Below are 27,787 nucleotides of genomic sequence, written 5' to 3'. Positions count from 1 at the left end.
ACAACGGCAGTCAAGCACCCAAGCTAACTGGTTAACGCTGGCTAGCTACTTCCAGACACAAATGAGAGAACAACCTCACTCTGACCATTTTACTCGCCCTAGCAGAGCTGGTTAGGCTGTTTTCAAGTTATCCAGAGCGTTGGTGACTGTAACTGTGCTGCTGGCAACAATTTAATTACGCTTTTTTTGCCGACGTTTACTGACACCGGCCATATTCAACTCACTCAGACGAGAGTGCTCTGAAATCGGAGTAGATAGCCAGAGCGAATTTACGAACTCACTCTTAATCTCTTATAAAATCAGTTATCCGGATTGTCATAGAAACATCAAACAAAATTGATATTATTCTAAAAACATAACCTTTGATTTGCATAAAAAGTCAAGTGTTGATTTGCTAGAAATACATCTAACATTTTGTCCGTGTAGAAAGCATCAACAGAGAAAATGATTGACTAAGAACATTCTAGGGTGAATCTCAATTGACTACTCCTCGCGTCGCCTCCTTCTCAAAACCCATTGGACGAGAAAGCCAGAGGTCCCGCCCTCTGACGTTCTCCTCCAATGGTGTTTGAGAAAAAGCCGGTAGTATACAATTGATATTCTCCCCTACTAGACTCTGCTAGCTAGCCAGTTAGCTGTTGACTGTGAAGTGACTTACTTTAGAGTTCCAGGAATCTAGCTAACGTTTGTTTAGTTTACTAAATTGGCTAGCTAGCTACGCACAATTTCATCGAAATAGGAATTGCATAGGCATTTGCAAGCTAGCTACATTAGCCAGCATAAAATGTCTGTAGTAGTGAATTCTACACGAAGGTTACAGACCCTAACATTTAATCTAGGGCCTTTATGCTACCACCGAGGTGTCACAGGAGCTTCAATAATTTCACATGACCGAAAATCCAAGCAAAACTTTAGCTGCTGTCGTTGGACTCATCTGATAACTTTAGTACATCAATACAGTACCCGAATTACCAACTCTAAGGTAAGTGATTAGCTACGCTAGGCTAGCTAATGTAGTACAGCACACCGTACACATGTGGACTGTGGTTGCAGTTTCTTGTTGAATTGCCCATGTTAATTTTCCTATCCTAGGTGCCCAGGGTAGCAACATGGGAGCCTGTATTGGAGAACCAGCTACCCCCAGTTAGTATACTTTACTTTGTTAATCAAGTGTTTTTTATTAGCTTGTAAATGAAGAAGCCAGATCAAATAGACCTAAAATGGCAATATGTTACTGTCTCATTGATCATTTCTAACATCTAATAAGCATTTTCTTATAGCCTAGCCAAGTCTCTGTAGACCTTGTTGACAAATTGGAGCGACTAGCCTTGGTGGATTTCCGCAACGAGGAGGGGCTGGCTTGTCTGGAGAAAGCCATCCGATTTGCAGATCAGCTCCATGTTGTTGACACAGATGGGATTGACCCAATGGATTCAGTTCTGGAGGAGAGGTTAGACTCAGGCCAGGCAGATCCTGAAGCAACCCATAGCCCTTCAGTGTTTGCAGATCTGAAGGATTTGGGTAGTGGTAAGCCATTGGAAGTGTACAATGGAAGGTTTGGTGTAGAGATCACATTTTGCTTACTGCCCTAGCCAATTGCTCCAGATCTACAAATACTGAAGGGGCTATGGGTAATTTTTGGAGAGTGAACCAATAGTTATCTACCTAACCTTAAAGGTGACTTGTTTAGTCTCACAGATGATTGAAAACCCTCTCCTGTCTGTTCTGTAGGGCACTGTATCTGAGGGAGGATGCCGTGGCAGAGGGGGACTGTGCAGAGGAACTGCTCCAGCTCTCCAAAAACACAGTGGAGGAGTACTTTGTGGCACCGCCAGGTGAGTAACTTGGCTACTGTTTTATCATCAGCTCAGGAATTGGAGTTCATATTATTGTTCTGTCTGAAGAAGGCCGTACCCTATTTTGTATATCATGAAACTTAAATCACTCTTTTCTCTGCAGGTAACATTCCACTACCGAAGAGAGAGGAGAGAGTTGCGATGTTGAAGCACTCAGAGTTCTGACTCAATATGTGCTCTGACTTTGCTGATAGCTACTTTGAGGAAAAATGTACTTACTATGACTGATGTGGTTATCCCACCTAGCTATTTTAAGATGAATGCACTAACTAAGGCGCTCTGGATAAGAGCGTTTGCTAAATGACTAAAATGTAATTTAATGACTGGATACTCTTGAAGCTGTATTTCATTTGAGACACAGACCTCTGCAAAGAAATACATGGCTAAAGGATAGACTGTTTGACCAACCATCAAGATTGTCAGGGCTTGGCATTTATTAAGGCGCCTTCAAACCAGACAAACTGAAGCTAAACCAAAGAAAGATAATTCAGTGTTGTTGATCTATTTGTGTATGCACTGTATTCTCTGAACATTATGTAGTGTCATTATGTTGAAAAAGAAGAAAACGATAACTCCCAACGGTACATACTTTTTGTGGGTGCTCTGCAAATGCTTATCAAGGAATTCAGAGGCAACTAATGGGTGTACAATTCATGCATTGAGAAACTAAAACAAAGAAACATTCTACTAAGAGTCCTCACTTTATTTGAAAAAAATAACACTTGTTTTTTTACAAAGCTGTTATGAGATACAAAGATTATTTCGAGAATGGGGGCAGGAGACATACAAATAATTTCATTCTCACGTAAAATAAGAGGAACAAAATGGAGACCAGCATACACACTTTTGCGAGGCAACCATCCACAAGGCAGGGCAGTCTAGACAGGCTCTTAAAGAAACAAGATTTTAAAAAACACTACATAAAAGAGCTGTATTATGTTGTACCCTCTAGCATGCAGTCTCCTTCACACATATCCCTAACCAGCCATATCCTAGGTCTGAGAATGAATCAATGAGAATGTGAGGCAAATGCAGATCTGCCCATCTGCTCTGTCTACACTATTTAAAAAGTCCTCTGGAGACAGTCCTCATAGTGGAATGCACATGACAGACTTAAACAAAAAGCAACACAAAAGAAAGTAATCACCAGTCTTGGCTCCCTCCTGTAGGTAGACTATCGGTAGTGACGGGGGGGTGGGCTGCGGCTGGGTGGGCTGCGGCTTGGTGGGCTACGGTGTGCTGCAGGGGGACGACGTGGAGGGGGGCTATGGCGAGACAATCTGCGAGCAGGGGGCGACTGATAACGAGGGGGTGGAGAGCCGCGACCTTGATAAGCGGGTGAGTACCGTCCCCTGGATCTGGATCTGGAACGGGACCGCGAGCGTCCTCTGCTGGCCCCCATCTCTCCATGGACCCGGATAGATGAAGTCTCCCCCTGAAAGATGTCCGTCATGTCAGAGAATGTCCTGAAAAAGCATTATTTCTTAAACACTGTAGAGCTGAGGATCTGAGTGTTAAGTTACCTGGTGTGATCTGAACTCTGTCCTGTCCAGGCGCCGCACGGCATACTCCATGTCCTCTCTGCGCAGGAACTCCACCACCCCTTCCCCATCCCGCTGAACATCTGTGAAACAAACATCTCCAGCCTCCCTCATGTGATCTTTCAAGTCTTGCCAGCTCCCAGTCGGAGGCAGGCCTGTGGGAACAGAGACCAAACCATTGAGCAGTTTGGCCTTTATAGGCAACGCCCAACAATACCAGGGTACATCTAACCTACTGCTGTAAATGGAAGGAAGAGATGAGCTCTGAATAAACAAAGCACAGACTTTATCCACTTACCAGTCACAATAACTCTGAACTCTGATCTCCGAGTAGGAGGCCCAAACCTCCCTTTAGGACCACCGGGACCTCCTTCCCCATTCCCTCGACCACTACCACCCATAGAACCGTTGAATTTAGAGGAGGCAGAGCGAGGGTGCTCAACGCGAAGCTTGCAGTCTCCAAATCCATAACCATTCCTCCCATAGACTGCATCCTCGGCATCCCTGATACATAAGGACATGAGTGAGAATGTGGCATGTCAATTTGATTAGATTAACAACACATTGCATATGGGAATCAGTCTATTTATCTTGGCTCTTCTCTGTCCTGGCACCCCAATGGTGGAACGAGCTTCCCCTTAACATTAGGACAGCGGAGTCCCTGCTCATCTTCCTGAAAATGTTTGAAACCCTACCTCTTCAAAAAGTATCTTTAAAAAAGAACCTGCACTTTTCCCCCCCACTTTTCCTACTAGCACGGACTTTCCTGATTAGTTTAAAGTTGTCACGTGCACAAGTACAGTGAAATGCCTTTCTTGCAAGCTCCAAACCCAACAATGCAGTAATCAATAGCAATGTAGCACTAAAAATAACAAGGTAGAACAAAAACACACGCAAAATAGAAATAAGAACACAAAAGTAAGCTACACACACACACACACACACACACACACATAAATACATACATACATACATACATACATACATACATACATACATACATACATACATACATACATACATACATACATACATACATACATACATACACACACAATTACACTGCATGACCAAAAGTATGTGGACACCTGCTCGTCGAACATCTAGGAGCTAAGCCTATTCGCCCAACATCAGTGGCCGACCTCACTAATGCTCGTGGCTGCATGGAAGCAAGTCCCCACAGCAATGTTCCAACATCTAGTGGAAAGCCTTCCCAGAAGAGTGGTGGCTGTTATAGCATCAAAGGAGGGACCAACTCCATATTAATACCCATGATTTTGGAATGAGACGTTCAACGAGCAGGTGTCCACATACCTTTGGTCATGCAGTGTATATACAGGGTCAGTTCCAATATATTGATAGGGGTAGATTGTTTATCCTGATGCCTAGTCAGAGTAGCAGCAGCGTAAATGATGATTGTATGTGAGTACGTGTGTGGAGAGTCCTGTTAGTGTGCATAGAGACAGTGCAAAATAAAATACAAGGGTCAACTCAGCCCATGTAGCCTTATGTTTTGGGGATAGAAGCTGTTCATGAGCCTGTTGGTGTTAGACTTGATGCACCGATACCACTTGCAGTGCGGAAGCAGAGAGAACAGTATATGGCTGGAGTCGTTAATGATTTTCCAGGCCTTCCAAACACACCGCCTGATAGAGGTCCTGGATGGCAAGGAGCTCAGCCCCAGTGATGTACTGGGCTGTCCGCACCACCCACTCTCTGTAGCGTCATGTGATTGAGGGCGGTGCTGTTGCCCTCAATCAAGCAGTGATGCAGCCAGTCAAGATGCTCTCAATAGTGCAGCTGTATAACTTTTTGAGGATTTGAGGGCCCATGCCAAACCTTTTCAACTTCATGAGGGGGAAGAGGCGCTGTAACGCCTTCTTCATGATTGTGCTCTTGGACCATTTTAAGTCCTTAGTGATTTGGACACAGAGGAACTTGACACTCTTGACCCACTTCACTGCAGCCCTGTCGATGTGGATGGGGGCGTGCTCACCCCCTCGTTTCCTGTAGTTCACGATCATCTCCTTGGTCTTACTGACATTGAGGGACAGGTTGTTGTCCCGGCACCACACTGCCAGGTCACTGACCTCCTCCCTGTAGGCTGTCTCATTGTTGCCGGTGACTTGATGATAGTGTTGGAGTCGCGCGTGGCCACGCAGTCATGGGTGAACAGGGAGTACAGGAGATGACTAAGCACACACCCCTGTGGGGCCCCTGTGTTGAGGGTCAGCATGGCAGAGGTGATGTTGCCTACCTTCACCACCTGGGATCGGTCTGTCAGGAAGTCCAGGATCCAGTTGCAGAGGGAGGTGTTCAGTCCCAGGGTCCTAAGCTTGGTGACGAGCTTTGAGGGGACAATGGTGTTGAACGCTGAGCATTTTCACATAGATATTCCTCTTATCTAGGTGGGTAAGGGCAGTGTGGAGTGCAATTGAGACTGCTTCATCTATGGATCTGTTGCAGCCAAACTGTATACGCATTCACACATCAAGTCTTCTCGAGTTGGGCTCAGGGATGGAACAACTGTTGAACATCTGAGCTTGTGGTGGCATGTGGGGTTGTGGGGGGGATAGGTCGATCTATGAGTGGAAGGGGAGAGAGGGGTAGAGGTGTTTGTGGGGGAGGGATGGGGTGAGTGTATGCATCCTGTTGACAAAAATGTAGATTTTCTACTGCCAGTCCTTGTTATAGGTAAAATATTTTGTAGAAGTGCTTATATTATTCATAAATTGTGGGAATGATTGAAGATTTTTTTTATATACAGTACCTGTCAAAAGGATGGACACACCTTTATTTTTTACTATTTTCTACATTGTAGAATTATAGTGAAGACATCAAAACTATGAAATAACACATATGGAATCATGTAGTAACCAAAACAGTGTTAAACAAATCAAATAGCCACCCTTTGCCTTGATAGCTTTGCACTCTTGGCATTCTCTCAACCAGCTTCACCTGGAAAGCTTTTCCAACAGTCTTGAAGGAGTTCCCACATATGCTGAGCACTTGTTGGCTGCTTTTCCTTCACTCATCCCAAAGCATCTCAATTGGGTTGAGGTCAGGGGATTGTGGAGGCCAGGTCATCTGATGCAGCACTCCATCACTCTCCTTCTTGGTCAAATAGCCCTTACACAGCCTGGAGGTGTGTTGGGTCATTGTCCTGTTGAAAACAAATGATAGTCCCACTACGCCCAAACCAGATGGGATGGCGTATCGCTGCAGAATGCTGTGGTAGCCATGCTGGTTAAATCACAGACAGTGTCACCAGCAAAGCACCCCCACACCATAACACCACCTCCTCCTCCATGCTTTACGGTGGGAAATACACATGCGGAGATGATCCGTTCACCTACACCGCATCTCACAAAGCCACGGCGGTTGAAACCAAAAATCTCAAATTTGGACTCCAGACCAAAGGACACATTTCCACCTGTCTAATGTCCATAAATTCCACAAATTAACTTTTAAGAAGGCACACCTGTTAATTGAAATGCATTCCATCTCATGAAGCTGCTTGAGAGAATGCCAAGCGTGTGCAAAGCTGTCATCAAGGCAAAGGGTGGCTATTTGAAGAATCTCAAATAAAATATATTTTGATTTGTATAACACTTTTGGTTACTACATGATTCCATATGTGTTATTTCATAGTTTTGATGTCTTCACTATTATTCTACAATGTCAAAAAAAGTACAAATAAAGAAAAACCCTTGAAATGAGTAGGTGTGTCCAAACGTTTGACTGGTAGTGTACATTTACATTTTAGTCATTTAGCAGACGCTCTTATCCAGAGCGACTTACAGTTAGTGAATACATATACACGGCTCAAAAAAATAAAGGGAACACTTAAACAACACAATGCAACTCCAAGTCAATCACACTTCTGTGAAATCAAACTGTTCACTTAGGAAGCAACACTGATTGACAATACATTTCACATGCTGTTGTGCAAATGGAATAGACAACAGGTGGAAATTATAGGCAATTAGCAAGACACCCCCAATAAAGGACTGGTTTTGCAGTTGGTGACCACAGACCACTTCTCAGTTCCTATGCTTCCTGGCTGATGTTTTGGTCACTTTTGAATGCTGGCGGTGCTTTCACTCTAGTGGTAGCATGAGACGGAGTCTACAACCCACACAAGTGGCTCAGGTAGTGCAGCTCATCCAGGATGGCACATCAATGCGAGCTGTGACAAGAAGGTTTGCTGTGTCTGTCAGCGTAGTGTCCAGAGCATGGAGGCGCTACCAGGAGACAGGCCAGTACATCAGGAGACGTGGAGGAGGCCAACAACCCAGCAGCAGGACTGCTACCTCCGCCTTTGTGCAAGGAGGAGCAGGAGGAGCACTGCCAGAGCCCTGCAAAATGACCTCCAGCAGGCCACAAATGTGCAGGTGTCTGCTCAAACGGTCAGAAACAGACTCCATGAGGGTGGTAGGAGGGCCCGACGTCCACAAGTGGGGGTTGTGCTTACAGCCCAACACCGTGCAGGACGTTTGGCATTTGCCAGAGAACACCAAGATTGACAAATTCGCCACTGGCGCCCTGTGCTCTTCACAGATGAAAGCAGGTTCACACTGAGCACGTGACAGAGTCTGGAGACGCCGTGGAGAACGTTCTGCTGCCTGCAACATCCTCCAGCATGACCGGTTTGACGGTGGGTCAGTCATGGTGTGGGGTGGCATTTCTTTGGGGGGCCGCACAGCCCTCCATGTGCTCGCCAGAGGTCGCCTGACTGCCATTAGGTACCGAGATGAGATCCTCAGACCCCTTGTGAGACCATATGCTGGTGCGGTTGGCCCTGGGTTCCTCCTAATGCAAGACAATGCTAGACCTCATGTGGCTGGAGTGTGTCAGCAGTTCCTGCAAGAGGAAGGCATTGATGCTATGGACTGGCCCGCCTGTTCCCCAGACCTGAATCCAATTGAGCACATCTGGGACATCATGTCTCGCTCCATCCACCAACGCCACGTTGCACCACAGACTGTCCAGGAGTTGGCGGATGCTTTAGTCCAGGTCTGGGAGGAGATCCCTCAGGAGACCATCCGCCACCTCATCAGGAGCATGCCCAGGCGTTGTAGGGAGGTCATACAGGCACGTGGAGGCCACACACACTACTGAGCCTCATTTTGACTTGTTTTAAGGACATTACATCAAAGTTGGATCAGCCTGTAGTGTGGTTTTCCACTTTAATTTTGAGGGTGACTCCAAATCCAGACCTCCATGGGTTGATACATTTGATTTCCATTGATAATTTTTGCGTGATTTTGTTGTCAGCACATTCAACTATGTAAAGAAAAAATTATTTCATAAGATTATTTCATTCATTCAGATCTAGGGTGTGTTATTTTAGTGTTCCCTTTATTTTTTTGAGCAGTGTATATATATATATATATATTTTTTTTTTATACTGGCCCCCCGTGGGAATCGAACCCACAACCCTGGCGTTGCAAACACCATGCTCTATCAACTGAGCTACATCCCTGCCGGCCATTCCCTCCCCTACCCTGGACGACGCTGGGCCAATTGTGCGCCGCCCATGAGTCTCCCGGTCGCGGCCGGCTGCGACAGAGCCTGGATTCTAACCAGGATCTCTAGTGGCACAGTTAGCACTGCGATGCAGTGCCTTAGACCACACGCACACTGAACAAAAAATATAAACGCAACATGTAAAGTGTTGGTCCCATGTTTCATGAGCTGAAATAAGATCCCAGAAATGTTCCATACGTACAAAAAGCTTATTTCTCTCAAATTATGTTCACAAATGTGTTTATATCCCTGTTAGTGAGCATTTCTCCTTTGCCAAGATAATCCATCCACCTGACAGGTGTGGCATATCAAGACGCTGATTCAGCATGATCATTACACAGGTGCACCTCGTGCTGGAGACAATAAAAGGCCACTAAAATGTGCAGTTGTGCCATACAACACAATGCCACAGATGTCTCAAGTTGAGGGAGAGTGCAATTGGCATGCTGACTGCAGGAATGTCCAACAGAGCTGTTGCCAGATAATATAATGTTCATTTCTCTACCATAAGCTGCCTCCAACGTATGCCCTTCCATAGCTGCGCCCCTGCCCAGTCATGTGAAATCCATAGATTAGGGCCTAATACATTTATTTTAAATTGACTGATTTCCTTATAAACTCAGCAAAAAAAGAAACGTCCTCTCACTGTCAACTGCAATTATTTTCAGCAAACTTAACATGTGTAAATATTTGTATGAACATAGGATTCAACAACTGAGACATAAACTGAACAAGTTCCACAGACATGTGACTAACAGAAATTGAATAATGTGTCCCTGAACAAAGGGGGGGGGGGTCAAGTTCCCCTGCAAGTTCCCAGACATTTCTGGGGGGGAATGGACCTAGCCCTCACCCTCCGATCCAACAGGTCCCAGACGTACTCAATGGGATTGAGATCCGGGCTCTTCGCTGGCCATGGCAGAACACTGACATTCCTGTCTTGCAGGAAATCACACACAGAACGAGCAGTATGGCTGGTGGCATTGTCATGCTGGAGGGTCATGTCAGGATGAGCCTGCAGGAAGGGTACCACATGATGGAGGAGGTCGTCTTCCCTGTAACACACAGCGTTGAGATTGCCTGCAATGCTGTGACACACCGCCCCAGACCATGACGGACCCTCCACCTCCAAATCGATCCCGCTCCAGAGTACAGGCCTCAGTGTAACGCTCATTCCTTCGACGATAAACGCAAATCCGACCATCACCCCTGGTGAGACAAAACCGCGACTCGTCAGCGAAGAGTACTTTTTGCCAGTCCTGTCTGGTCCAGCGACGGTGGGTCTGTGCCCATAGGCGACGTTGTTGCCGGTGATGTCTGGTGAGGACCTGCCTTACAACAGGCCTACAAGCCCTCGGTCCAGCCTCTCTCAGCCTATTGCGGACAGTCTGAGCACTGATGGAGGGATTGTTCGTTCCTGGTGTAACTTGGGCAGTTGTTGTTGCCATCCTGTACCTGTCCCGCAGGTGGGATGTTCGGATGTACCGTTCCTGTGCAGGTGTTGTTATACGTGGTCTGCCACTGCGAGGACGATCAGCTGTCCGTCCTGTCTCCCTGTAGCGCTGTCTTAGGCGTCTCAAAGTACGGACATTGCAATTTATTGCCCTGGCCACATCTGCAGTCCTCATGCCTCCTTGCAGCATGCCTAAAGCACGTTCACGCAGATGAGCAGGGACCCTCAGCATCTTTCTTTTGGAGTCAGTAGAAAGGCCTCTTTAGTGTCCTAAGTTTTCATAACTGTGACCTTAATTGCCTACCGTCTGTAAGCTGTTAGTGTCTTAACGACCGTTCCACAGGTGCATGTTCATTAATTGTTTACGGTTCATTGAACAAGCATGGGAAACAGTGTTTAAACCCTTTACAATAAAGATCTGTGAAGTTATTTGGATTTTTACATATTATCCTTGAAAGACAGGGTCCTGAAAAAGGGACGTTTCTTTTTTTGCTGAGTTTATGAACTGTAACCAAGTAAAATCTTAGAAATTGTTGCATTTATATTTTTGTTCAGTATATATGTTTTAAATAACTAGATGCAGTACAACCGAGGCGAAGGCGTTAGAAATGCTGTTAGCTGCGAATCTGGTTCTGTACTGTAGGTGGCACCATGTGCTCTTTTTAAAGGATGGGCCCCTAGCTCTTAAAGGCCCTAGGATCCATGTGTACAGGGGTGGTTAGCCGGTCACTGGGATGACAACACAACTTGGGATGGGGGAGGTTTTAGCGGGTGGAGTATTGGAGGACAATTAGAGGCATACTTAGTCGCAGCTACAGTATGCTTAACAGTGCAAATATCATGGTACAGCCATTTGGACGCTCAATTATCATGGTACTTCTTAAATGGTAAGTTTACAAACATTATTATGGCAAGTATAATCAAAACTTGTATCTCATTATGGTAAGTGGTGAAATAAGTATAGCTAGTTATAATTAATGGCTTAGCAGATAATACAATCACTATTTATCTGGTTAAAAGAGAAGGAATATAATATATTGTTTACAGGAAACTAATTCTACACCTTTAGATTAAGTTGTATGGAAAAAGGACTGGGGGGGGGGGATATATATTTCTCCCATGGGAAAATAAATTCAAAAGGGGTGATGATATTGATTAAAAATAATTTCGATCAGAATGTGCAAACTGTTCAAACAGATCCGCAAGGAAGGTGGCTCCTTTTAAATATGTTTTTGGACCATAAACATATTTGGCTCATTAATCTATATGTTCCAATATATTTGGCTCATTAATCTCATTAATCTATATGTTTTCTTTGAAAATATGTAATAATTTATCAAGTTTACAAGCAATACGACTCAGTTATTATGGTGGGAGATTAAAATACGGTTTTAAGTACCTCAATGGACCATAAAGGTAATCACACTACAAATTATCCCCCTCATGCACTTAATGAAATTAAATATTATGGATATATTGGAACAATGGATATATGGAGGCTTAAATATCCTGACCTAGTGAGATATACATGCCAGAGGCTCAATCAAGTTAGTCATCTTGACTACTTTGTCATTTTCGCTGGCACTAAAAGTTTTAAAAAGTGTTGATGGGGACAGAATGCGGTTAGACCATCAAATAGTTGATATACACCAGCCAAACTCAACTGGCGGACCGCGGTCTGGAGCCAGAGAAGGGTCAATCTGGACCGGACAACATCGCATTTTGTTATAGAAAAGTCAATACATTATTTTTTAGACAGCTTTAAAAAAATTATACCGGGCGCAGCAGCCTCTAACTCAGCAATCTCTCTTTCTCACTCCTCTCGAAGCAACGCCCACCTCTACTAGTGCCCCGTCTAATCCAATCGCGTGGTTATATGCAAATACAAGAAGCCATGTCTTACCCAATCACATTAATCCAAATTCCTCCGCGGAACCTTGGGACAAGCATGCAGAAAGAAACAGAATGATTTGACCGCGGTTCAACTGTAAATATCACAGATAGGAGCTTAGTTACCAGTATCTTTGTTAATATGGCTTGTAAAAAAATATATATATATAAAAAAGCTGACTCGGAAAAACCGTATATTCAAAGACGAGTGGACGGAACAGTATTTATTCATTCTCCCTGCAACTAGCACAAAACCAATGTGCCTGATATGCAGCTAGTCCATAGCTCTCGTGAAAAGTGCCAATGACACCAGGCATAGTAAATTCGATCAGACGTATCCCCTGAACACGGAGGTGAGAACAAACAAGATTACCCAACTCAAATCCCAATATTTGATGTCCACCAAAGTCCTTGTCAATTCCCTGACAGCCCAACAAAGTGCAATGGAGTGTTCACTGAGGATAGCTAGGGTTTTGTGAAAACAAAAAAACATTTTCAGACACTGAGATGGTAAAATAATGAATGTGTGAAGTTGCAGACACCTTGTTTGAAGGTAAACAAAAAGATGAGCTCAGGGAAAAGATCAAACAGATCCCACTGTCAGATTCCACAGCAATGAGGAGAACGGAAATATTAGCTGAAGATTTAACTTCATAACTTGATGAGGCCATTCAGAATGCACCATGCATTTCATTAGCAGTGGATGAATCAACAGATAACACTGATAATGCCCAGCTTCTGGTGTTGGTCAGATTTTATAACGAAACAAAGAAGGAATTCTGTGAGGAGCTGTTGGGCTTAACAAATCTAGAAGCACACACACGGGGAGAGGATATCCATGAGGCCATCAAAGGGATGCTGACAAAAAGGGGGATAGATCTGAAGTCAGTGGTCTCCATCACCACAGATGGAGCTCCAGCCATGATAGGAACTGGGAGGGGACTGATTGCAAGTTTGAAAGACGACCAGCCTGACCTGACATCATATCACTGCATCATCCATCAATCTGTCTTGTGTGCCAGTCTGGGAAGAGAGTATTCTGAGGTCATGACAACGATGATGAAACTGATCAACTTTTTGAGAGCAACATCATTCCTACAACACCGCCTGCTACGAGGCATTCTGACAGAGGCCAATGCCAGTTTTGATGACTTACTACTGCACAACCATGTCAGATGGCTCAGCAAAGGCAGGGTTTTGGAACACTTTTGGAGGAAATCAAAGCTTTCATATCAGAGCAAGAGAGTGACAAGGCAATTCAGTTTTCTGAGTTTTTGGAAGATGAGAAGATGGAAACAGTTGCATTTTTGACAGACATTACATCACACCTTAAATCAACTGACTGTTAAGCTGCAGGAATGGGACAACACAGTGTGTGTTATGATAACAGCAGTCCAGGCTTTCCAGAAGAAATTTGAGCTTTTCAAGAATGATCTACAGGGAGAACTTGTCCACTTCCCCAATCTTCTGGTGCAAATGCAGGGAGACAGATGTTCCCAACCATGCTGATTTCATCCAGAAGCTGATGGAGAACTTAAGGATCGCTTGTTGACTTCACTGTTGGAAGAGAACTGCTGCTGCTCATCCAGAACCCCTTCTTGGTCACAAATGTGACAAACTTGTCAGAAGAAGCAAAACAGATCTTCAGATGGGTAGATGTTGCATCACTGCAAATGGAGTTGATTGAGCTGCAGGAAAATGTGGCTTTGAAGGAGCAGGCTGGTGATGGTGACCCTGTCACTTTCTGGGGAAAGATGGTGCCTGTAGCTGATGTCCCTGTTCTCAAAGAACTGGCACTAGACATCCTGACCATGTTTGGCTCCACATACAGCTGTGAATCAGCCTTCTCCACAATTAACTTTATTAAAAACAACTACCGCACCAGGCTCACCAATGAACACCTGCACCAGTGTCTCAGAGTTGCTCTCACATCATTTGTGCCAAAGTTCAAAGCATTGGCAGGAGACAGAAAGTGTAATTTCTCTCATTAATGCAGGGCATGGCCCACAGTGACATTCAGATTATTTTTGTTCAACTCTCCTTTGTTCTCCAGAAAACATGCACTTCATTTTATTTAAAAATTATTTTTTATTCAATGCCCATGTACAATGGTTCACAGTGCACTTTTTACATAGACAATTATGCAACCACTAATGTTCTTCAGAAATGTTGCACATTTATATTTGGATAGACTCTGGCGCCGACGAAGATGGCGGCCTCGAGACTAGCTCTTAGGAAACTCTGCAGTATTGTTTTTTTATGTATTATTTTTTACATTATTAGCTCAGAAAGTGTTTTGCATCATTACATACAGCCGGGAAAACTATTGGATATAATAATATAATAATAATATGCCATTTAGCAGACGCTTTTATCCAAAGCGACTTAGTCATGTGTGCATACATTTTTACGTATGGGTGGTCCCGGGGATCAAACCCACTACCCTGGCGTTACAAGTGCCATGCTCTACCAATTGAGCTACAGAGGACCATATCAGAGCGGCGGTAACTCACCAGCATTACGACCAGGAATACGACTTTCTCGAAGCAGATCCTTTGTTTGCTCTCCCCAGGGAAACTGAACTGATTCCAGCGGCTGACCCAAAACATCGCCGGCGGAGGAGGGGCACTCGGAGCGGCCTGCTGGTCCGATTTGGAGGCGCGCACACCACCAACCGCTTCCAAGTATTCTACTCGCTAATGCTCAATCTTTAGTTAACAAAGTCGACGAACTACAGGCAAGGATTTCTTTCCAGAGAGACATCAAGGCCTGTAAAATACTCTGTTTCACGGACACATGGCTCTCTTGGGATATTCTGTCAGAATCGGTCCAGGCAGATGGGTTCTCAGTTCATCGCGCAGACAGGAATAAATATCTCTCCGGGAAGCAGAAGGGCGGAGGTGTGTGTTTCATGATTAATGATTCATGGTGTAATTGTAGTAACAGAGGAACTCGAGTCCTTCCGTTCACCCGACCTAGAATATCTCACAATCAAATGCCGACCCTATTATCTCCCAAGAGAATTCTCTTCAGTTATAGTCACGGCCGTGTATATCCCCCCCTCAAGCCGATACCACGACGGCCCTCAAAGAACTTCACTGGACCTTATACAAACTGGAAACCACAAATCCTGAGGCTGCATTTATTGTAGCTAGGGGTGGGCGATATGAGCTAAAATTCATATCACGATATTTTCCACTGTCCAGACGATATCGATATGATATCACGATATATGACGTAAAAAAATATGAATCACATTTTAATATCCCTTCTTGGTTAAATTATATTAGTTAAGGAAAAATATGTATTTGAACCTTATATAACCAGAAAGAGTGAGGCATTGGACCGTATGGACCTGAAAAGTTTTTATTTGTATTGTGCAAACATGCATTCCGTAAACATGAGGTAGGTAGGCCTATATATATATATATATATATATATATAAATTAGATATTAAGTAAAATTAAATAAAAAATAACAGGAGATAAAGAAAATAAGGTAATTACAAATTCAAATACGTGTGTTTGTTTTGGCTACGGTCCGTAGATATGTAAAAAACTAACCGTTTGAAACTAAACCTTTCAAGCCTCAACCATCAATTATCAACAATATCAACAAATCTTCACTAGAACTTTCTTCACAAGTTCCGTGCCAGGAATACCAGCATGTTGACTGTTTCTGGCTTTAGTGCTGCCCTGTGACATGTCACCACATTGCCCCCAGTGCTGAATGCCCTCTCAGAGGGGGCACTTGTGGCAGGGATGCATAAGTATTTCTTTGCCAGACAACTCACACGTGGAAAATTAGATCCGTGAAATCGCCACCACTCCAAAGGATCAGACTCGCTGTCTGCTGCCGTTGCCAGAATGTAGCTATTCAGCTCTTGCTCAATGATCTGCCTCTCTGAACATGAGGCAGGTGCACTGCTGGTCTGCTTAAAGAAGCTCCCAAGGCTCTTCTTGGGCTTCTTGCCTGATTGATGAGCAGTGGAAGCTTCTTTCTCCCTGTCAGTGTGATCCTCTGCAAGAGACGATTTTCCCAGGGCTGTGTTCTCCACCAGGAGGGCTTCGGTCTCTGAGGCAGCTCTCACCTTAAAAAATGAAAATAATTAAACTTTATTTGTATAGCACCTTTCATACATAAAATGCAGCCCAAAGTGCTTTACATTTGAAGCAATAAAACAAGAACAAATGAATAAATACCTTAATGTCCTCCAGTTTCTCAGCGGACATGTACCTGGTCTTGAACCTTGGATCTAGAAAGGTAGCCATGGAGAGCAGCTCATCTGTTGCAGGGTCAGTGTACTTGTTATTCAAGTAATCAAGAACCTTGATCTTGATCTCTTTGGTCAGTTCTGTATCGTCCTTGCTCAGATTTAGAACCTCTGCATTTAACAGATTGATGACAGGCTTCAAATAGGACACGCTCACATACGCTTCTCCTGACAGGGCATCTGTAAAGTCCTGGAGTGGCTTCAGTGCTGCTGTGACTGATTCCAAGACCTGGATGTCTTGCCAGGTAGGTACAAGGTGCCGTGTCTTTTTGTCCCCTGCCAGGACCTGTGTAATGGCCTTTTCCTGCTCCAGGACTCTTTCCATCATTTTCAGACGAGATCCCCACCTTGTCGGAGATTCTGTGATGAGCTTGTGCAGGGGCAGGCTTAGTTCATTCTGTGCTGTCATCAGGGCCTTCTGCTTTTTCCAGCTGTATGAGAACGTGCTAACCACCTTTTTGCAAACCCCTGTGGCCCGGGAAATCGCACACCCCTGTGGCCCGGGAGCGTTTTGGACACTCCTCTCTGGAAATTGGGAATAAGAAATCAAAATAATAGGGTGAAAAATAATCGAATCACAATACAATAATAATTAATAATAATGCATTTTTATATAGAAATCACAATACAATATAACTTTTAATCTTTGTTTGAGGATTTACGGCATTTACATTCAACTGTTACACATTTTACAAATCTGATGTGCTTAGATTTAGCCTACGGTACATGGCTGATGTGAGCTGTATTTTTTCTTAATAATAAGCATCATACAGGGTAGGCCTAGGCTACAGTCCTGAAACTTACCAATAGCATTGTGCAGCCTGTGTCCGAAACATCCAAGGTTTGCCCACTTGTTCAGCTGCAATGCCTTGATCATGTTCGATCCGCTGTCGGTCGTCATACAAACTTGACGCGACTCTTTTAATCCCCAGGACGACAGTATGTCCCTCAGCCCACCTGCAATTATTTCCCCGGTGTGGTCGTCTGGGAAATAAGACGTCTGTAGGCACTTACTTTTCAGTTTCCAGTCACCGTCTATGTAATGGATTGTGAGGCTTATATAAGGTTCTGTGGTACGACTTGACCATAGATCGGCAGTAGTGGAGAAGAATGGAATGTTATTTATCTCACTGTAAACTCTGTCCCAGCATTCTGTGTAAAGCTGTGGCAGGCATTTTTGGCTAAAATATTTGCGGCTCGGGATCTCATATCTTGGGTCCAGAGTTTGAATCAACTTTCTGAACCCCTCTTTCTCCACAGTTTGAATCGGTACCATGTCCTTCGCTATGTGATTTGTAATCGCAGCTGTGATGTCTATCCATTTTTTGCTCGTCTTCTCATAGCAAGTACCGGCAGCAAATGATGATATAATTGATTGTTGAGTGCGAGTCTGGCTTGTCTTCGGGCGAGCTCCTGGGCTTACTGTCTCACGCATTCTGGTGCATTGTTCATACTCACGGACATGTATGTTTTTTAAGTGATTGAACAGGTTGGTCGTGTTTCCACCTTTTGCTAAGACAACACGACGACACAACTTGCATAGGGTAGTGTTTTGGTCGGGGTCGGAGATTTTAAAGCCAAACCAGTTCCAAACAACAGAGGTGCCCCCTTTCTTCTTAACCAATTTATCCTCCTGCTCTTGAGCAACATCAATTTCTGTGTTTTCGCTCATCCTGGATTGTAAAGTTTTCCCCCAATAGTTAACCTGCCTCCTAACTGCAGCTGCCTGCACACTTCTTTGTTGCTAGCACTACATGCGTGCAACAAGTGCATGCGACGTGCGCTCATAAAAATAGGTCAACATATTAACATACATTCTTTTATTCGTAAGAACCAAGAAAGGTTGGATATTGATGCAAAATTCGAATTTATGAATTCTGAATAAATCGCGGTATCCATGATATTGCTAAATCCATATCATGGCGCGGCACAATACCGGTTTTTACTATCAAACCGGTATATCGCCCACTCCTAATTGTAGCCAGGGATTTTAACAAAGCAAATGAGGACTAGGCTGCCGAAGTTCTATCAACATATCGACTGTTGTACTCGCGCTGCTAAAATCCTCGACCATTGCTATTCAAACTTCCGAGATGGTTATAAGGCCCTCCCCCGCCCTCCTTTAGGCAAATCTGACCAAGACTCCATTTTGCTTCTCCCTTCCTATAGGCAGAAACTCAAAACAGGAAGTACCCGTGCTAAGGACTATTCAACGCTGGTCTGACCAATTGGAATCCATGCTTCAAGATTGTTTTGATCACGCGGACTGGGATATGTTCCGGGTAGCTTCCGAAAATAATTTAGACATATACACTGAAACGGTGACAGAGTTTATCAGGAAGTGTATAGGTGATGTTGTGCCCACTGTGACTATTAAAACCTACCCTAACCAGAAACCGTGGATAGACGGTAGCATTCGCGCAAATCTGAAAGCGCGAACCACCGCATTCAACCATGGCAAGGTGACTGGGAATATGTCAGAATACAAACAGTGTAGCTACTCACTCCGCAAGGCAATTAAACTGGCAAAACATTAGTATAGAGACAAAGTGGAGTCGCAATTCAACGGCTCAGACACGAGACGTATGTGGCAGGGTCTACAGACAACCAGCCACGTCGCCGACACCGACGTCTCGCTTCCAGACAAGCTAACCACCTTTTTCGCCCGCTTTGAGGATAACACAGTGCCACTGACGAGGCCTACACTGACTGTGGCCTCTCCTTCTCCATGGCCGACGTGATTAAGACATTTTAGCATGTTAACCCCCGCAAGGCTGCCGGCCCAGACGGCATCCCTAGCCACATCCTCAGAGCATGCGCAGACCAGCTGTTCATGGACATATTCAATCTCTTCCTATCCCAGTCTGCTGTTCCCACATACAGCAAGATGGCCACCATTGTTCCTGTACCCAAGAAAGCAAAGGTAACTGAACTAAATGACTATCGCCCTGTAGCACTCACCTCTGTCATCATGAAGTGCTTTGAGAGACTAGTCAAGGATCATATCACCTCTACCTTACCTGTCACCCTAGACCCACTTCAATTTGCTTATCGCCCCAATAGATCCACAGACGATGCAATTGCCATCACACTGCATACTGCCCTATCCCATCTGGACAAGAGGAATACCTATGTAAGAATGCTGTTCATTGACTATAGCTCAGCATTCAACACCATAGTACCCTCCAAGCTCATCATTAAGCTCGAGGCCCTGGGTCTGAACCCCGCCCTGTGCAACTGGGTCCTGGACTTCCTGACAGGCCACCCCCAGGTGGTGAAGGTAGGAAACAACATCCCCACTTCGCTGATCCTCAACACTGGGGCCCCACAAGGGTGCGTGCTCAGCCCCCTCCTGTACTCCCTGTTCACCCATGACTGCGTGGCCAAGCACGCCTCCAACTCAAATCATCAAGTTTGCAGATGACACAACAGTAGTAGGCTTGATTACCAACAATGACGAGACCGCCTACAGGAAGAAGGTGAGGGCTCTGGGAGTGTGGTGCCAGGAAAATAACCTCTCACTCAACATCAACAAAGCAAAGGAGATGATCGTGGACTTCAGGAAACAGCAGAGGGTGCACCACCCAATCCACATCGACGGGACCGCAGTGGAGAAGGTGGAAAGCTTCAAGTTCCTTGGCGTACACATCACCGACAAACTGAAATGGTCCACCCACGCAGACAGTGTGGTGAAGAAGGCGCAACAGAGCAACAGAGAGAAATTTGGCTTATGACCTAAAACCCTCACAAACTTTTACAGATGCACAATTGAGAGCATCCTGTCGGGCTGTATCACCGCCTGGTACGGCAACTGCACCGCCCACAACCGCAGGGCTCTCCAGAGGGTGGTGCGGTCTGCCGAACGCATTACTGGGGGCAAACTACCCGCCCTCCAAGACACATACAGCACCCGATGTCACAGGAAGGCCAAAAAGATCATCAAGGACATCAACCACCCGAGCCACTGCCTGTTCACCCCGCTATCATCCAGAAGGCGAGGTCAGTACAGGTGCATCAAAGCTGGGACCGAGAGAATGAAAAACAGCTTCTATCTCAAGGCCATCAGACTGTTAAATAGCCATCACTAGCACATTAGAGGCTGCTGCTGCCTATTGAAATCACTGGCCACTTTAAGAAATGGAACACTAGTCACTTTAATAATATCTTGCACTACTCATCTCATATGTATATACTGCATTCTATTCTATAACATCCTTCTGTATCTTAGTCCATGCCGCTCTGTCATTGCTTGTCCATATATGTATATATTCTTAAATCCCATTCCTTACTTTTTTGTGTGTATTGGGTATATGTTGCGAAATTGTTAGATATTACTGCACTGTCGGAGCTAGAAGCACAAGCATTTCGCTACACCCGCTATAACATCTGCTAAACACGGGTATGTGACAAATAAATTGATTTGAATAAGTTAATTAATTCAAATTCTTAGTCTCATTTAATGTACATTTTATATAACATGTTTCCTAAGTTGTAGACGACTATGTTTGTTACTGCACTGTACCACAGCACTGGCCGCGACTGGGAGACTCATGGGCGGCGCACAATTGGCCTAGCGTTGTCCAGGGTAGGGGAGGGAATGGCCGGCAGGGATGTAGCTCAGTTGATAGAGCATGGCGTTTGCAACGGCAGGGTTGTGGGTTCGATTCCCACGGGGGACCAGTTTGGAAAAAAAAGACTAAAAAATATATATATGTATTCACTAACTGTAAGTCGCTCTGGATAAGAGCGTCTGCTAAATGACTAAAATGTAAAATGTAAAATGATAAAGGAAAATATCACTGGACCTTCTCAAATAGTAGTTGAGTACCCCTGGTATACACATTACTCTTACAGAATATCCACGAGGGCAAGGATATTGGAAATGTAAGCCTACTGGATGACAACTGTTTTTAACCAAGAATTTATAACTGACTCTTTTTCTACATAACATAGGTACAGCAGATCCCCTTTATTGTATGGGACACTTAAATGTGCCTTTAGAAGCCATGCAATTCAATAATCATCTTTAAAACAAAAACAATTTAGGTCAAAAGAGTTCATATTTACAAAGGAAATAGAGGACCTAACAGTACAGATAGCAATAAAAACAAACAGAGGCACAGAATAAGTTAGAGGAAAGACAAAAAGAAATGCAGGAACTTATTCAAGAAAGATCAAGTGTAATATATTATAAAAAATAAAGCAAACTGGATGGAATATGGGGGGAAAATTCACTAAATAATTTTTTTATCATCAATATAGAACGCTACCAAAATCAAATATTTTTTTTATGTACTCAAAAGGTCCATTATTAACATGTTTTAACCGCTCCTATAAAAATGGTAGACTATCAGATACTCAGCAAGAAGGTCTGATTTCACTATTACTGAAACAGGACCCAGGCGGCCAATACAAATATCCAGTCCACCTAAAACTGCCTCTGTAATGCTGCCATTCCCTCTAGCATACCCCGAAAATTGGGTCGGAATTGCAGAAAGAGCCCAGGGTAGATGAAGCCGGAATTGGGGTGAGTAACTACCGATCAGATGTTCAAAAGTCCTCCACTCGTTACCTGTATTAATGGCACCTGTTTGAACTTGTTATCAGTATAAAAGACACCTGTCCACAACCTCAAACAGTCACACTCCAAACTCCATTATGGCAAAGACCAAAGAGCTGTCAAAGGACACCAGAAACAAAATTGTAGACCTGCACCAGGCTGGGAAGACTGAATCTGCAATAGGTACGCAACTTGGTTTGAAGAAATCAACTGTGGGAACAATTATTAGGAAATGGAAGACATACAAGACCACTGATAATCTCCCTTGATCTGGGGCTCCACGCAAGAGCTCACCCCGTGGGGTCAAAATGATCACAAGAACGGTGAGCAAAAATCCCAGAACCACACGGGGGGACCGAGTGAATGACCTGCAGAGAGCTGGGACCAAAGTAACAACGCCTACCATCAGTAACACACTACGCCGCCAGGGACTCAAATCCTGCAGTGCGAGACGTGTCCCCCTGCTTAAGCCAGTACATGTCCAGGCCCGTCTGAAGTTTGCTAGTGCATTTGGATGATCCAGAAGAGGATTGGGAGAATGTCATATGGTCAGATGAAACCAAAATATAACTTTTTGGTAAAAACTCAACTCGTCGTGTTTGGAGGACAAAGAATGCTGAGTTGCATCCAAATAACACCATACCTACTGTGAAGCATGGGGGTGGAAACATCATGCTTTGGGGCTGTTTTTCTGCAAAGGGACCAGGACGACTGATCCGTGTAAAGGAAAGAATGAATGGGGCCATGTATCGTGAGATTTTGAGTGAAAACCTCCTTCCATCAGCAAGGGCATTGAAGATGAAACGTGGCTGGGTCTTTCAGCATGACAATGATCCCAAACACACCGCCCGGGCAACGAAGGAGTGGCTTCGTAAGAAGCATTTCAAGGTCCTGGAGTGGCCTAGCCAGTCTCCAGATCTCAACCCCATAGAAAATCTTTGGAGGGAGTTGAAAGTCTGTGTTGCCCAGCGACAGCCCCAAAACATCACTGCTCTAGAGGAGATCTGCATGGAGGAATGGGCCAAAATACCAGCAACAGTGTGTGAAAACCTTGTGAAGACTTACAGAAAACGTTTGACCTGTGTCATTGCCAACAAAGGGTATATAACAAAGTATTGAGAAACTTTTGTTATTGACCAAATACTTATTTTCCACCATAATTTGCAAATAAATTCATTAAAAATCCTACAATGTGATTTTCTGGATTTTTTTCCCTCATTTTGTCTGTCATAGTTGACGTGTACCTATGAGGAAAATTACAGGCCTCTCATCTTTTTAAGTGGGAGAACTTGCACAATTGGTGGCTGACTAAATACTTTTTCCCCCCACTGTATGTGGTTGTCTCATCTAGCTATCTTAAGGTGAATGCACTAATTCAAGTCGCTCTGGATAAGAGCGTCTGCTATTGGTCAACAATTAAGAATGCCATTCATGGACGTTTATCTTACCGTGGATCTTCAAAGCGCACAAAGGCAAAGGGAATAGTGCCTCTGTTGTTCTTCAACTCAATGTCTCTGATTTTGCCATATTTGAAGAATATATCCTCAATGTCCCTCTCTTGCACATCAGCCGGAAGGTTCCCCACGTAGATCCTGCCATCTGCCATGATGTTACCAGAACTGATCCTGACGGGAAAAGAGAACGTTATCAATACCGAACACTCCCTGAACTCAAAGAATGTATGCTTTGACCCCTAATTTCTGCCATTCATAAATGTTCAAAAATAGATTACCATTGCAAACAACCCCTACAAGTCAATTTTATTAAGACTAACATAGACACAACTCAAATACCGAGCTAGCTATTAATCAAACCCCAACGCACGCCCAATGGTTCAACCACAAGGTTCCGGTTTCCCAAAAGCATCTTAAAGGCTAAGTTAACCGTTAGAACCTTCGTAGGAGCATCGTTAAATATCGAAGTTTCCCCAAAACCATCATTATTAACGTTGCACTTGAAAACGCTCGTAATCTAAAGCCTGCCTCAGACCACTTGAAGAAACGCTAAGTGCGTTGTTAAATGCTTTTTTGCCCTTCCGCGTAAACATCAAATCACATGGTTGACCCGTCTCTGTGACCGCCGATAACTTCAGAACAAAAGCTGACTACAAATACGAAGTTGCCAATGTCTTTGCAATTGATACAAACAAGCAAAGTATAAAAAGATGCTTCAAATGAAAACCAGAGATGACTGCATTAAAATATAAACAGTAGGCTATAGGTGTTTCAATCATTTTGAAATGCATTTCATGTTCAATCAATTGAGTTATATTTTTCTACATGTAGGCTGCTGTCTAATTTGTCACAATATATTTAATGATGTGTAGCCTAACGTGTGCAATGTGCCACCAAATCAGTGATTTTGGTCATTTTTATTTAGTAAGCATTACAATAAGCCGCCTTAATTTTTGCAGCCGTAGGTGGTAATTACATTATACATTTTAGTCATTTAGCAGACACTCTTATCCAAAGTGACTTACAGTTAGTGAGTGCATACATTTTTATTTTTTCATACCCCCTGTGGGAATCGAACCCACAACCCTGGCGTTGCAAACGCCATGCTCTATCAAACTGAGCTACATCCCTGGACGACGCTGGGCCAATTGCGCGCCGCCCCATGGGTCTCCCGGTCGCGGCCGGCTACGACAGAGCCTGGATTCGAACCAGGATCTCTAGTGGCACAGTAGCACTGCGATGCAGTGCCCTAGACCACTGCGACACTAGGGAGGCAATATCTCTCTAGGAGCGGATCCGTCGTCAGTATTGTAAATTAATTATAATTTTAAAGAAAGATTTGAATGGAGAAAGCTGATCTGAGAGCAGCACTCACTTTCTTTCGATCCTATCAATATCAACAAATGCTCCGACGCACTTAGCGACCATTCTCTCTGCGTGGTGTTTTGGGAAAAGCATGTTACATCTTTGGCTGTTGTAGAAATTATGCAACGTTAAGCCTAAATTCCATCGCTATTAGGAAACCGGGCCCTGGTGAGACGAAATCCCAGCCAGACTCAGTCAATAGTGTGTGATTGCGGCCCGCAATTCTGGGCGTTCCTGGATGTGGGCATTCCTTCATCTGCAGGAACGCGCCCCACTCTAGCATCCCATTGGTTCCTGCTTGAACGCCCGCCTCCTTCGAGCACGCCATCTTCATGCCTGTGTGACACTTTTTATATTTCTGGTTGTCTATGCTGGCTACTGGTGACCTAGCTAGCTACCGGTGTCGTCCCGGCCTCCTGCCTGCTGTGAAACTGCGGGAAAGCATTGCCCAAAAGGCGGGGGTGAAGGACTGTCTACCGGTGTCCTAGCCCAATAATGGACTAACTTACATGTTCTGTTTAGAAGATAATTGTCTGTCAGCCAAACACTCCATTTAAACGTGGATCGATTTTCAATTGCGGTACGGTTCTAGAAACATCAATCCCTCTGCTTTCATACCACATCAAAATAATTTAACAAATGCAAAATATACACTTACTGTACACTGTTTTAATACGTTAACACGGTTGCAGCCGACAGTATTTTTCAGTGACAACACGTTTGTGGCGTCTGTCTTCCGTTTACACACAAGTGTTCCGAGTACCAGTACGCCCGTCTTCCATAAACAAGCACTGTAACATGGAATTATGGCTGTGTGGGAACCCTAACTCTATAAAAACATATAGTAATTAAACCGTAAATGATTTATCGCTGTTATGAAAGATATGTTCCTTATGTTTCCAAAACCGTACCGCAAGCGATGTGTGGTAACGTTTACAGCAAGCGTGAGGCTCTTAAAAACCCCTGGCCAGAAAATACTATCGTCAATATAGGCGCTAAAGGTAATGTGAGTGTATATGAATGGGCTACCGCCACCTAGTGTACCGGAATCCTAGTTGTAAAATTGACCAATAGAAGTATAAAGATGGGTTCCTAAAAATACAGAAACGCCCCGAATTGCGGCCCGAAATTACACCCTTCTCGACTCAGGTAGCTAGTTACGCTAAAACTAGCTATTCATGTAATGTTTCCTTTCAAAAAGGATAACCTGGCAAGGGGCGGGACACAGCGGTTAGCTAACAGTAGCTAGTTTTTATATTTCAAATATAAAAACACGTTGCATATCGCCTCGTGGTTGCTACCTTCCTGGATTCCCAAACTCTACTCACATGCAAAGCCCAGGTTAGCCCATTCATTCAGTACCTAGCCAGCAAGTTGTCGACAACAAATAGCTAGTAGCTAAAGTAACGTTAGCTTCAGTCGCTAGTTAGCACCTAGCTCGCTCACAAGTTAGCCTTGCTGACTCGTGTGCCATGTTTTGGGTTTGCAGAGAGTACATGATAGCTCACCTACCTTCCTGTGTCGCTGATCAGACCTGCAACCCTTGTGGTTGCTATGATTCTTTTATAAAGCTCGTTTAATGTTATTTATCGCTTATCTCCGGAGAATGGTAGCCTCAAACCTCTCTCGGAGGATCTCTGCGCTTCTTTAAGCTAGTTAGGCTAGGTTAGCCAGTTCCCTCCATTGACTTCCGGTTCCGTCAAAAACCTCCTACCATATCCACCTCCTACCATATCCACCAATTTGTGCGCCCCTGCACACAAATTGCACTGTGTTTTTGGCTGCATGTTTTCTTCTTCTTGTCGTTTTCCGTCAGACTAGACGCTTTGTTGCTTATTGGTGCATTTCACAGTTCGGAAAGTGCATTGCACATTTGTTCACAAAAAAGGGAAATGGGGAAAAAAGGAAACTGCACCACCATCTAACCCTATATATATATTCCTCTATCCCCAACACACCCCACCACCCTTTACCAGTACTTTGGCACTAATAGATCCTACAGTGGCTGGAACCCCTTCTCTCAAAACCCCCTGTAGTTCTTTTGCACTAAAATCTGACACCCCAAAACTTCTCTGCTGCTGCTACTACCTATTCAATCTTCTGGGATTTCCTTTCCATCTGTGCGGTACAATTAATGACCATAGCAATAAACGGCAAGAAGCCAACCTTACCAAAGCACAAACTGTTCGGGTCACTCTGTACTGGCCTACTACTCATAGGGATCCTTTCAGGCTCCCTCACCCTTTGCTTTCCTCACTGCCTCAGCATATGACACTTTCTGCACTGCTCTCACCCTGGAAACTTCAACCTGTCTCACTCGCACAGGACATTTAGGATCCCCAGCAACATGGCCGCCCTAAAAATGTAAACACTCTGCTTTTTCCACCGAAACTACACACTCCTTTGTCCCATGCTCTCCTGCACAATTCTCACACCTCGGAATCTCCCTCCTACATACTGCTGCAACATGACCATAAACTTGGCACCTGAAACACCGTAGTGGGTTCGTAACAAAAGCTCTCACAGGATAACTTATATACCCTAGCATGACTTTATCCGGCAAACACTCTGCATCAAAACTCAGAAGGACAGACAGGGTCTCCTCAGTCTCGCGCTCGCCACCGGGTCTGCGTCGCACCAAACGGCGTGCATCACAGACATCGGGATCCTCAACTTCAGTTGAAATTAGAATGACCAAGAATTCTGCCTCAAGGCACATCTGTAATGTAAAATGACTTTGTATTTTACTAACAGGACATCAGAGGTGAAAGATGTCCTCACAGACTTAGTGAGAGAATAGGCAAAGCTTCATGGGTTGGCACAGGAAACAACAACTAACACTAAACACCTACTTCTCAGAAGTCTA

The 27,787-nt window shown here is 44.4% G+C and overlaps 2 protein-coding genes across 4 annotated transcripts; one reads left to right on the top strand and one right to left on the bottom strand.

Annotated features, from left to right (window-relative positions):
- On the top strand, positions 1 to 2,541 carry gatc (glutamyl-tRNA amidotransferase subunit C). The gene is made up of 5 exons (XM_084176782.1): positions 1 to 982; positions 1,093 to 1,143; positions 1,281 to 1,450; positions 1,732 to 1,835; positions 1,960 to 2,541. Exons 1-5 carry the CDS (start codon positions 785 to 787, stop codon positions 2,019 to 2,021), a joined length of 585 nt encoding a protein of 194 aa, XP_084032908.1. The 5' UTR covers positions 1 to 784; the 3' UTR covers positions 2,022 to 2,541.
- Positions 2,542 to 2,544: 3 nt separating this feature from the next.
- LOC311141444 (serine/arginine-rich splicing factor 9-like) lies at positions 2,545 to 26,670 on the bottom strand. 3 transcript variants are annotated; one of them, XM_084176778.1, is made up of 5 exons: positions 26,434 to 26,670; positions 23,551 to 23,727; positions 3,696 to 3,901; positions 3,380 to 3,552; positions 2,545 to 3,291 (listed from the first exon to the last, which is right to left on the bottom strand). In XM_084176778.1, the coding sequence occupies exons 2-5, from the start codon at positions 23,706 to 23,708 to the stop codon at positions 3,031 to 3,033; spliced, it is 798 nt and encodes a 265-aa protein (XP_084032904.1). In that variant the 5' UTR covers positions 23,709 to 23,727; positions 26,434 to 26,670; the 3' UTR covers positions 2,545 to 3,030. The 3 variants fall into 3 exon arrangements, with proteins under 3 accessions (XP_084032904.1, XP_084032906.1, XP_084032905.1); XM_084176780.1 differs by having other exon boundaries at positions 25,580 to 26,610; XM_084176779.1 differs by having other exon boundaries at positions 26,430 to 26,606.
- Between the last annotated feature and the right edge of the window lie 1,117 nt (positions 26,671 to 27,787).

This window comes from Coregonus lavaretus (assembly GCF_964263955.1).
Source record: "Coregonus lavaretus genome assembly, chromosome: 14".
Taxonomy (NCBI): Eukaryota; Metazoa; Chordata; class Actinopteri; order Salmoniformes; family Salmonidae; genus Coregonus; species Coregonus lavaretus.
The sequence above is the reverse complement of the archived record's forward strand: the minus strand, read 5'-3'. Positions and strand labels throughout refer to the sequence as shown.